This window comes from Neolamprologus brichardi, chromosome 15 (genome assembly GCF_056152115.1).
Source record: "Neolamprologus brichardi isolate AB-2024 chromosome 15, ASM5615211v1, whole genome shotgun sequence".
Taxonomy (NCBI): domain Eukaryota; kingdom Metazoa; phylum Chordata; class Actinopteri; order Cichliformes; family Cichlidae; genus Neolamprologus; species Neolamprologus brichardi.
Window position 1 is genome coordinate 34,408,490 of NC_142118.1, and position 12,584 is coordinate 34,421,073.

The following is a 12,584-nucleotide window of genomic DNA, read 5'->3' on the forward strand; positions in this document are numbered from 1 at the left end:
GGGGGCTTTGGTATTGTAACCAAATCTTGCAATACAAAACCCAACAAACTTGTTGCTATTAAAGTCAACAAGAGCGACCATGAAATTCTGCAACAGGCAAAAATGGAAATTTTCATCCTGGAGCAGCTGCAAGGCTTGGATGTAGATAGATGCAATATTGTGGAATGGAACAGCTTTTTCCTCGACCACCAGCGGATCTGCTTAGATTTTGAACTCCTCGATCAAAGCCTGCGGGAGTACATGCAGGACTGGAATCACCAGGGTCTCCCAATAAGTGAATTGAGGCCAGTGTTACATCAGCTCACAAATGCAAGTGCATGCTGACCTCAAACCTAGAAACATAATGGTTGTGGACCGCGATGAGTGTCCCATCAAAGTCAAACTTGTTCATTTTTTAGATCATGTTTTAGACTCTGGCTTGTACACCGATTACTATTTCATAAAAGACAATGATAATGGACCGCGCTGGACATTTAAGACTGAAAGGCAATTTCAAGATGAGACAGATTATCAATCCAAGGATATTCGATACATAAAACTAGTGTCTTGATGACCTTGAAGAACTAGTACTGGAAGATAGCAAAGAACCTGAAAATAGCCAACATTTATTTGTCAGCCTAATCAAACAGATGTTGGCCTTGGATCCAAACCAGCGGATAACACCCTCGGAGGTTCTCCACCATCCCTTTTTCAACCCAGGCCTGCACTGGCATGAGTAGCACAGGGGGACAAAACCTTGTGGTCTCTCAGCAGCCTTAAAGTTGGAAAAGAGAAAGATCACACAGAATCAATCTCCAGCATTGCTTCAACCCTGGACAAAAGTAACAAAAACATATGCAGGGATTGGAAAAGACCATTAACAGCAAATTACACTGCAAGAATTAATTAAGCGGCTCCAATAATTATCACTTTGGCTTTTCTCTTTTTCTTTGAAATTTTCACTCTCCCCCACCCCACTTTTTTGGCCATAATCAGAGTGCTTGCTAGCGCTGTCCTTAGACAGTAAACGTGACGAAACTATTCAGAAAAAAACACGCGTATATATATTGTTTATCATGACTCTGGTTTTACGTGGCCTATCAACACAATTTAAAAACTGGTATATATCACCCTGTTGCTTTGTCATCTTGAAGTGGTCACGTGATTGGCTTACCACAACTACTTTAATCTTCCTCAGTCAAACAGCAGCACTCATGCAATTGTTTTGCCCCCTAGCTACAGGTGTTGTGCCGAAAAGCGATCATCTGCCAGAAAGTGATTGCCGCCCGCGGGAGCGTGTGCAGCTGCTTAAAGCTGTAGCGCCCAGATTACTTACAACTACTTCCCTGCCACTGATATAAGATGTGGTAAGCTGAAGACAGCTTCAACCGTCTGTTGAAAAATAGTAATGCGACCGCACCGCATTTTCTTGTTAGTAACGGTAACGGCGTTGCAACGATAGAAATAGTAATTAGTTAGATTACTCGTTAGTGAAAAAAGTAACCCCATTAGTGATGCGGTTACTTGTAACGCCGTTATTCCCATCACTGATTGTTAGCTCATAATTTTTTTTAAAGATGTCCCTGCACTACACTCACTTCACAGTAATTACAAAGCAGCCAGTCTTCTAGTTTCAGCTCCAACAGCACCAGTTATGTATACAGGGACGTAATTTCCAGGGGGGTTGGGGGGGGTTATGATCCCCACAATAATCAGACCCAACCAATATACCCCCCCCCCCCCCCCCCCCCCCCCCGCCCCAAAATAAAATTAGGAATTATCTTGCATAAATAGGCTGTTGATTTTCTTTAGTCAATTTCAGGTATTACCAGCAAAATAGTTGCATGTTTAATCATCTGGGAATTTACCCAGATTTATTTATTTATTTAGACAGAGATCTTGACCCCCCAAAGGTTCAACACAAAGTTACGCTGACGTATGTATATAAGGTTTTCCTTATCCTCATAATAAATTTTGACAACCTATAGATTGTCCAGTCCAGTTAACTTGGACTGCTAGATAGATTTACATTTGCTGACGAGTGGAAGCCTAACATTTAAAGAGACCAGTCTGGAAAAGCTGTAAGGCCTCCAGAGGTCCCCGAACCTTACTTTTATAACCCCGACTTCAATAACACCCACGCCTCTGTGCTGCTGCCTGCCTCTGCATCCTCCTTGCATACTCTCGGGAGTCTGCTGCGGCTGGTAGTCTTCTTGTACTTTAGTAAGCGGCTGTGAGCACACAGCAGAGAAGAAAACTTGGGTAAACTCTACAACTTGAGATGTGAAGACGCACAAAAAGGAGCGAATAGTTCAGGTAATAACAGCTGCTTTGCTTAACTGAAACAAGGACTCGTAGGAGCAGGAAATCGAATTGGATTCCCTGCTAATGTGCATATATTTAATTTCAGGATGCAAAGGATATTGTTCTGCAGTCTGGGCCTGCTTGTGAGTAGCTGGCACATCTTTGTGTTTTTATGTTTTCCTCTTATTACATTTTTTGTCATCTTTTAAATTAGCTCATTTCTCCTCAAACAAACTGGCGCAAAAAAAGGTTTTATACCTGAAGCGTTCACTTGTTTCGAGAAGGTAAAGCAAATCTGAAACCTTTTATTAGTCTAGAGGATTCATTTTGGTCGCTGTCACTTTTTCTCACTTGTCATTTTTTTGTAAACATGTCTTGTGAGCAGTGTGAGTTTTCCCAAAAAACTATCATAATTTTAGAGAAATACAGTGAACAGACTTCTGTGAAAGCAGCACAGCTGGATGGTCAACAGTTTTATTAATGTCTACTTTATATGAAATAGTCTTTTAAAGGAATACTTTACAAAAACACGAGGAGGCTAGGCTGGTAGTGATATTATGGAGGACCACGAGTGCCATAATTATTTAACCAAACAAGTAGTTAAATTAAAAAAAAGTAAATATAATTAAATAGTTGAAAGATAAATGCATCATTAATTATGGCGAATTAATCAAATGGGACAATCATTAATTTATTAAAATTCAAAGTAAGTAAAATATGCATTAAACATTTTAAATGAAATGAACTACTTAATCATTATTAATGTATTGAATTTATTAATTACTTCAAACTTTAATTAATTCCCGGCCCAATTAATTATTTAATGATGTATTTGTTTAATTCATTTTGGCACTCGCTGCACTCCTTAGTAAACAGGTGTTACATTTTGTTAATATACTGCAGTGATACGCCCAGTTATCTTTATTATTTTATACCTTTAAAAATGAGCTACATAAACACCTGTGCTTGTCTTACAGGTTTGCTTTCACAGCTATAAAGCAGGTGAGGCTCTCTCTCTCTCTTTCTTCACCCATGATTTAACTAAACTAGGAACTGCAGTCATTTATGATACATATGTGTGTTTGTGTGTGTGTGTTTGTGTGTGGGGGGGTATTTTGTTTTGTTTCACCCCAATGATGAATGATCATGAATCAACTGCTTTGTTTGTCTGAAACTGCTTGCCAGTTAATTTTGAGCCTCTGATAATGTGCAACTGCAAAACCACTTGAATTAAAGCTGAAGGTCTCCACTTGCACTTCAGTCCGAGGTACTATAGTTTTTTTGTGGGTTTTTTTCTTCGGGAAAACGAACAACTAAAATAAAAATAACTAAACTAAATATAAAATAAATATAAGAATAACAAACCAGAGTGGGATGCAGGACAGTAGTACAGGTGGGTTTTTTGTTTGTATGTTTATACTATTTTCTGGCTGATGGTTAGTTGTAAATAGCAAGTAGAGTACTGGCAGGTGCTTTAAACCCTAACCCTCCTCTGCATGAACCGAGAGGCTTGGAAAATGGACATCATTATTTGGCTGGCGACTCGTTCAAATGTTGAATGAAAAATTTCATTAGATGTCATTTGTATGATAAACAAGCATGTCTGGCCTGTTCTCACAAATATAATTGGTCGTGTTGGCACTGCTGATATTGTAACCATAATAATAATAATAATAAAGCCCCGGTCAGGATATGGGCAGGATTAAAACTTCACTTGAATCTCAGTAAGTTTTAGTCTGTATTTTACCACTTCAGTTTGGCCACACCTCCTTACCTGTCTTCTTCTTTTTTTGAGCAGCCTTTCTCCTGGAAACCATCACCCAGCCTTGTGATGTATCCTACTATGCGTATGTTCCTGACAGCTTGCACTGGAAAAGGGCTGGAGAAATGTGTAAGCAGCGCTCTGGGGCGTTGGCTACTGTCTCTAACGCAGAAGAGAACCGGGAGCTTACCAAATTTTTAAAATCCTTGAACATCTCTCAGCCTGTGTGGATTGCCAAGAAAGTCATAACACGCATCACAAGTAGGTTTAGTAGGTTTTTTAAAACTTTGCATTGACATTAGTGCTGGTCCTGTTTTCTTTTTGCTTTTCTTGTCCAGACAAATTCCTGCTTACTTAATCATTTAAATGTTTTGCAGCTGTTTACAGTAAAAATAGGATTGCAAAGTGGTTTTTTATAATTAGCTCCTATCTTTTCCAATATTTGTGACAGCATTTTTTCTTAATAGTCTTTTTTCCCCCCTCTCTCTCTCTCTGTGGTGACACCAAAGCGTCCTCCAAGACCCTCATTCTAAATTTCACTGGGCGCTCGAACAGGAAGCATGCCCGTCTTCTGTACAGCTTCCCCTCCATGGGATCATTGACTGTTTGCACCCTCCTGCGCTTCAATCCGCACTGCTCTGGACGTTCCACAGTCTTTTCATATTCCATTCCGTCATATATTAATGAGTTCCAGCTCCGTGCAAACCTGAACCAGGGCAAGCCCGTGCAGCTGGCTCTGCTCGTCCATGGCATTCACGGGCCTTACCATGACGCCTTCAACTATGATGACTCCTGGCACTCTGTCTGCGTTTCTTGGAGCCAGAATGGTGGACGCTGGGCAATATATGCTCATGGTCACGCTGTGTCTGCGGCTGAAGGCCTAAACAGTACGGACAACATTGGACGTGGTGGCCTTTTCATTATCGGGCAGGAGCAGGACACCTTTGGGGGGTCATTTAAGAGTGACGAATCATTCTCGGGGAGCATAACAGAACTCCACATTTGGAATCGGGTACTGAACAGCAGCGAAATTTCCAGCATGGAAAAGAAGTGCTCACTCGTTTCCTCTGGGCTGGTGTTCAAGTGGAGCGAAGCAGCAATGGAAATAGAGACCTCCCTTACAAAGCAGTGGAGTGACAGCCCATGTCAAGGTACATTAATCAGGATGCAATCAGACGACATGGTCAAAAGCTGAAGGGTTTTTAAAGGCTATGTATTATTAAAAGTATGGAGTTTTGTGTTATTTAGACTATAAAAGACAAAAGAGACTCAATCTATCCACAAGATCCAGCGGTAGAATTACTTATACTTGGTGTTTGCAGTTTAAGTAGGTTGGCACTGGGCCTGGGTGGAGCTGCTGTACAGAAAAACGATTACAGCGAGTCCATTTGAAAGTCATTTTTGACTGCAATCATTTTAGTAACGTCAGACATAACAAAAGATCTAAGCTGGCCTGTTGTAGTTAACTCCACCTATATTACTGATATAACCCTCAGTCTCTGTCCCATCATTTTCTACACCCACATTATTACCCAGTCATAACGTGATCACATCTAAAAAGTCTAAAAATGCTTTGACTGCTAGAACCAACAGCTGCTGTCGAGTGATGTCATGAAATAGTGAAACTGTTTAACTGCACAGAAGCAGTTTAATCATAAATGACATCTCTTAGTATTAAAAAAATGTAACTAAAACTGTTAAATGTCATTCATTTAATTTTTATTGGCTCTTTTACAAAATCAGATCATTTACAGATTTAAAACAACAACAACTAGATGTGTAAATATCCTATGATCACATGTTATGTCGTGTTTGCTATAGTGGCAACCAATGACAACCATTTATTATTCAAGTTTTAAACATTAGTAAACAAACACAGGCACACTTTTTCTCTCAGCATCTGTCTCCCTCCCTTCCTTCCTCCCTAAAATGAATAAGGGAGCTAGTGACCAAGTTGTAATTGGCAGCTGGTGGGGCTGCTGATGTTTCTGGTAAATGCTTTTTGACTCATATCACCCCGAGTCCCACCCTTCAAAACAGACGTCTCCCCTTCTGACATCATGGTCTCTAATGAGCAGTGAAATTCCAGAAATCTCCCTTTCCCTGCTGGAGCCGAGCGTGTAGAAAGGCAGCGTGTTGGAATTCAGTCACTTATTTTCTCTCACACTATCAGAATTGAATTGCAGGTCTTTTAAAGACTATCTCTGTGTGTTTGTGTGTATTTAATGTAATCAGTGCAATGTTTGTAGGGTGGCTGTTGCCTTCCTTCAGTTACTGGACTTGAAAGGTCTTGGCACTGCCTGCTACTCTGTCAGGCGGGTTCATTTTTCCTTCTCTCTCTTCCTCATCAAACCATCTCAGACATACACAGTCCAGCATCAACATTAAAAACTCCTGCCAAATACTGGCTAGATCACCATTTGTACATCCAGAGCAATTATGGCTTGGCGTGGACTTCACAAGGCCCCGAAAAGCATTGTGTGTTATCTGGGACAGAGGCGTTAGTGGCTGATCCAGTCCTGTGAGCTGGAAAGCGGAGCCTTCAAGAGTTTACACATGTTTTTCCAGCGCATACCACATATGTTCAGTCATATTGAAACCTGGAGAATATATGGGTCAAGCCAGCACCTTATAAACTCTTGCTTCTAATGTTGTGGCAACAAGGTATAACATGGAAAAGTCCTCTATGGATACAAATGATTATTATTAGAAATAATATCAGCTTTACACTTAGAAGTTAAACATTGTTTTATACTAAATAACATCATCTAGCAGTTTATAACCATGACTGTGCTTTAGCATATATAAAAGCAATAACTTTGATCTACAGCTCCACTCCTGCTCAGTTTGAATCGAATGCCAGCACATGCCAAGACCAGTTTCATTCAGCTTAGCGCTCAGACTTTTCTTTTACTGGAGAGCCATGCTGAATGCGGTTTGGTATTGTATTGCTGCAACAAACAGGTCTTCCTGGGTGTGATCAATTCACTTAAAAAAAGTTGAGGCTCAGGTGTGAAATGTATGGTTTTCAGGGTTTTTATCGGTTTTCAGTGTTATTTTGTTATCGTTTTTATCGTTAACTCGGTTTTCCTGGGTCTTTTCACGTGAGTTATGAATAGTCAAGTCAAGTCAAGTCATCTTTATTTATATAGCACATTTAAAATACATCAAGTGTCAGCCAAAGTGCTGAACAGAGGGATAATATAATAAAAGAATTAAAATAACAAGAAAACATTTAAAAAAAAAAGAATTGTAAGACATGTAATATGTAGAAGAATAACTCTTCTTTTTTTTCAGTATTTTTTTTTCAACATGCTGGACTATCCTCATGTATTAACCAGAAATTTTAAAACACACCCTCCGAATTTGATGGCCTACATAATGCCCTTCATCATTTCCCGTTATGTCGACCCCTCAGCCACCCCAGCATCCACCTGTAGGCTCCTGGGGATGGTTAACTTTTACTCCCTAGTTTCTACTATGTGTGCCTGTAAGATCATGGATCTAATCATTTGTAAGATGTCCTTTAATTATTAATATTTTTTTTAAATTAGTTTAGTTTAGTACACAACTTCCCTAGCCGTTTGCTTCCCCTGTCTTAGTTTTTTTTTTCTTCTGATCCTGGCATCAAATTCATAACAATCATAAATTCTTCCTCAGAAAAACTACATTTGATGAATGTAGTTTCTGCTATTTTTAATCAAACATAGGCTTCAAAAGATTTGCTGATCATTGCATGCTGCTTTTATGTACATTTATTTACATTCAATAAAACAGATTTCGTATGATGTGTTGCAGACCAAAATAAAAGCTTACGATTTGTGTCCAGATTCTGCCAGCAGTGAATAAAAACTAAGAAATACATAAACATATATATATGCATACAGTGTTTTAGTATACAAGTAAAATATTTTAATATGAATAAAGCAAAACAGATTTTAAAATGCTACAATGGACAAATAGATGCCTAGAGTGATAGAATAGAATAGAATTCAACTTTATTGTCATTGCACATGTCACAAGTACAAGGCAACGAAATGCAGTTTGCATCCATAAGTGCTTTAGCCATAATAGATATATTACAAAAATATATTGGCAATAATATAGACATATAGGTATATTATAGGTATGAGGGTACAAAATATGGGTCTATTATGGGTATGCATGTTGAGTAAAATATCCAGAAGCATTTGCTAACTACAAATGAGTAATTTGAAACCATGTTTAATTTACTATTAGTGCAATATTTATACTTAGCCAAGTTAACAAACTTACTCCATTTCTAACGGGGAGAGCAGGTCAGGTTATGCCTATCTGGGTCAATTTGAATTCACCCAGTTACACCTTATTATATTTTATTTGTAGACTTGTTGATTAGTTATAACAAGCTTTTTTTAAGCACTGCTGTGTATTTTTAGTTTTCTGTATGAAATGTCTCACATTTGCAACATTTCTCTATTTTGTGTTATCCAAACTACTGTCTATCAGCATAATATCAATATTTTCGATTTTCAACAGCTTAATAATATGTATAAGCCTCACTATTCCCTTCACCATGTTTGCAGAGAGCCGGAGAACCGATGAAGAGTGCGGCATTTTTGACCCCGTCACGGAGCATTCCCGCCTAGCCAAATGCAACTCCTCCAGAGGAGCTGTCTGTCAGTGTAGGCGAGGTACAGATAATAATTATTGTGCATCAACAAATGTGATTTTTTGCTTTTGTGTGCTAATGGATTGCAGCATATTATATTATATTTGTCCGTCTCTGCAGAGAAGCTGGGTGTTTTCAGTTTACCAAAGACACCCTTCTTCAGGAGGCTGAACAAGGATCTCATCAATAAACCTGTGAGTCAGCCTGTTGAGCTTTGAGGTGGTTATTAGGTAGTGCAGTGGTGGTACAGTCTGATAAACTACCAAGTATTCATGTTAGTGAGCAGATCACCAAGTTAGAGTAAAATCCCCCAAAAAGAATATTCTTTGATCATTTACGTTTCATTTCACTTGCTGGGCCCACGTCCTCATTTTGGGGTTGACAGTGTTTTAGTAGGTAAAGGTGAATGGCTTGGACATGAATTGAGCTGCGGTTTGGGGAAGGCCTCAAAGGGGACTGGCGGCGGCTCCCAGGCCTGGCAGATCCCCATGTACTAAATAGAAGTGAAGAAGTTAAAGAACTGAAAAGGAGAGGGAGGGTGGGGCACTTGTAGAACTGGGGGAACCATATATAGATAAGAACCAGAAGGAGCGTGTCTGGAGGCGTGGTCCCACTCCTGAAATTCCGATACTTTATCTCCAATTAAGCTGTTTTGTGGAAGATGTATCCAAGACAAAACTGACACACTGATCCAATTTTAGGAGAGTCATCATCTCAACTTTGTACATTTGTTAGGATCAAAATCCCAGAGAATCATCTAAGAATGCTTGGTGAATAGAAGTGATTGAAGTATAAAAGGACCAGTGAATCAGCAGTTAAGTTAATGTTATAACTTTGTTCTATTCTGTTTATTCAGGTAACAGGGGGGGTGGGTGCTAACAGCTCCTGGGACAAATTGACCTTGCTGCAGCAGCTGACCCAAGCTGTCCTACATAAAATAGAGGCGAGTGGCCCGCTCCTCCTGACCGCCAACGATGTTTTCTACCTCTCTCAGATGATGGACGTAACTCCACCAGCTAGATTTCACTCCGCCGGAGATAATGCCACAGAGGTCATGGTGTCCATTGCCACCAACTATCTAAATATTGCGAGTCTGATCCTGGAGCCACGCATGGCTTCACAGTGGATGGGTCTGACGGATGATGGGGTGAGGCGTAATGTTTCTGTGATGATAACTCTGTAAAATCCTCCAATTTTTTTTACTTAATTAAAATTGTGCGTTTAATAACATTTTACCTCCTTAAATTATTAAAAGCATTGTAGCAAATTAGTGTACCCTGGGATTTAAGCGCATACGGACTATGAGAACCTTATTTAATCTTATTTAAGTTGTTTCTTAACTATACATAAGAAACCTGTTTGCATCACTTAACAGTCTGTGTTTCTATCATTTATTTATAATGCGGATTTAGATTTATTTACTTGCTGGGTGCACCCTGGATATGTCACCATCTATATCTATCACAGGGCCAACACACAGAGACAACTATTCATGCTTATGTTGCACAAACAGGCAATTACATAGGACATACAAGCCCCAGCCAGCTGGTGCATACATAACCCAGGACTCTGTTGCTTTGAGGCGCCCTGCTTACTTACTTAAATATAATCTACTCTCCAAAGATAGCTCTTCACCTCCATTAACCTGTGTTTGATCGATTTGTTCAGGTCAACATTGGCCCATTTACGCTTGTCAAGACCATTGATAAGTTCACTGAAGCTTTTGCAGAGATACTTTGTACTAAGGGGAGAAGCTTGAGTCTTTCTACCAAGAATATAGGTGAAAGGACACACACACACACGAGCGCAATGATCGAAACATTTGGTGGCTCTTGGCTTTCTAACTTATGGTTTCTGTTAATATTTTCATTGCATCTGCTTGGCTGTCAGATGTGTACATGAAGTGGCAGAAGCTGTCCCAGGAGAGCTGTAATCAAGTCTACAAGCCATCTGCGTTTGGCTCTCACAAGCCCAGCAGCAGTAGCCACGACGAGTTGCTCATTCCTGAGACCGAGCTCCAGAGGATACACACACTAGGTAGTAAACACACACACACACACGGAAATGCACTTATTCTAGAGGCTAACCTTAACCGTTAGTTTACACTACAAATGCTATAGACACATATTACATTGTTAGATGCTCACCTAGATGAACCACTGACCCACACAGTGTTTTTGTCCACTATCTCTAAACAGGATATGAGGAGGTGATATTTATTCATACCCATTACAACCAGTTCAGTGACATTGCATCAGGAACAAAGGAGTCTGCACTGAGTGACCAAGAGAAAGTGAAAAGGTTTCCTGTTGTTTGTTTCTCTGTTTTTAATGAACTGTAATTTCTTCTCTTGTCTTTGTGGTCTGGTTTCAGCCACTTTTACTCTAAAGCATGGGGATTAATCTGATGGTTGTAGTTTGAATTGATTATGTAAGATGTATCTCAGTGATAACCATTGCCTGTTTTCCCAGAACTCTCCCAGGAGATCTAGCATCGGCTATCATATCAGCCACGGTCCGCCATGCCTCGAACCCCGAAACCATACCTGTTGCTGTCAAGTACACCCTTTCATCGTCACAGGTGGCGCAGCCTATTGTGCAGAGGATGTCACACAGCATGATATTAGCAGCTGTGCAATTTTCGTTTATTAAAAATAAGTTGCAGCATTTTATTTTACAGTCATTTTCATCACTTAGCAAGCAGCACATGGAATAGAAAGAAATAGTCATTTAAAAAATAAGCCAAGGTTTGATGACCAACCACAGATAAATTAAAACGAGGATAAAGATTAAAACAAATGCAAACATATGATTCTGTTTCTAGGTGGAGTATTCAAAGAGAGTTATTCCTGTTTGTGCCTTCTGGAATTTCAGCCTGACGTAAGTTTGACCAACAGCACAGTCACATAAATATGCCTGAAAATTGTATTATTTCAATTAATTCGATAAATGATGCAGGAAGTAGCCTATTGTTTGATGTTTTATAAGACATGTCACTATCCCTGCAGGATGTCTCAGTCCTAAATATGAGTGTGATTCTTTACCAGTGAGTGTGTTTGTGCTTGTGTATAGGCACACGAATACCAGTAGCTGGTCCAGTGAAGGCTGCACAGTGATCCTTGATGGCTCTAGCGTCACGTCCTGTTTGTGTAACCATACAACAAACTTTGCAGTGCTGATGAATTACCTTGAATCACAGGTAACTTGAGCTCGATTGTGATGCCCCCATTTAAATCACACACATCAGGTTTTAGGTTATTTAAGGTAAACTGGGAACAATTTTGTAAAGGTATGAGTTATGTGGTGCATTTTTTTACAACATATTATGTATATTATGATACATTTCATATTCATGGTAAAAATGGTGTCGCATATCCGGAATAATAAAAGTAATCAGATTTTAAAATGAGGTAAGTACAGTCTCAGACGTGTCACATTACACCACATCTTTATTAATTTATCAAATATTAAGGCAAAATGTGAAAGCAGTGTATGATAAACTAAGTGCACTGTTACTTCTTGCATACATATTAAGATGGTAAGTGGCTGTTAAGCAAATAGAAGTGAATAAATGGTCATTGATAAGTGTGCCCACCTCTATAAAAGCAGACGTTTTAGCAGTTGGCTGGTCTGGAGCATTCAGGTCTGCTTTCAAATTCTGATAATGTTCAGAGAAAACCCCAAAGCTACACTTCAGGCCTCAGTTATGATGCTAAAGTTTATGAAAGTACATTTCATGAACATTTCATGCAATTTTGCATTTGCAAAATCACAGCTGTGCAAGCCATGAGACCCAAGTGGAGATGTTTGGCCAGAATGCACAGAACCTCCTTTTGGAGAAAACTAAACACAGCATGTCAGCACCAACACCTCATACCAACTGTCAAGC

General features: G+C 39.5%; 1 protein-coding gene across 1 annotated transcript in view; it reads left to right on the top strand.

Moving 5' to 3' along the window:
- Positions 1 to 2,390: 2,390 nt before the first annotated feature.
- LOC102796164 (adhesion G protein-coupled receptor D2) overlaps positions 2,391 to 12,584 on the top strand; it is an 89,266-nt gene continuing 79,072 nt past the window's right edge. Inside the window, exons 1-13 of the mRNA XM_087852359.1 lie at positions 2,391 to 2,426; positions 3,261 to 3,285; positions 4,082 to 4,306; positions 4,555 to 5,196; positions 8,611 to 8,718; positions 8,817 to 8,890; positions 9,553 to 9,843; positions 10,365 to 10,476; positions 10,587 to 10,733; positions 10,895 to 10,997; positions 11,168 to 11,276; positions 11,520 to 11,575; positions 11,768 to 11,894. Of these exons, the coding sequence (XP_087708485.1) occupies positions 2,391 to 2,426; positions 3,261 to 3,285; positions 4,082 to 4,306; positions 4,555 to 5,196; positions 8,611 to 8,718; positions 8,817 to 8,890; positions 9,553 to 9,843; positions 10,365 to 10,476; positions 10,587 to 10,733; positions 10,895 to 10,997; positions 11,168 to 11,276; positions 11,520 to 11,575; positions 11,768 to 11,894 (2,055 nt within the window). The remainder of the gene's footprint in view (positions 2,427 to 3,260; positions 3,286 to 4,081; positions 4,307 to 4,554; positions 5,197 to 8,610; positions 8,719 to 8,816; positions 8,891 to 9,552; positions 9,844 to 10,364; positions 10,477 to 10,586; positions 10,734 to 10,894; positions 10,998 to 11,167; positions 11,277 to 11,519; positions 11,576 to 11,767; positions 11,895 to 12,584) is intronic.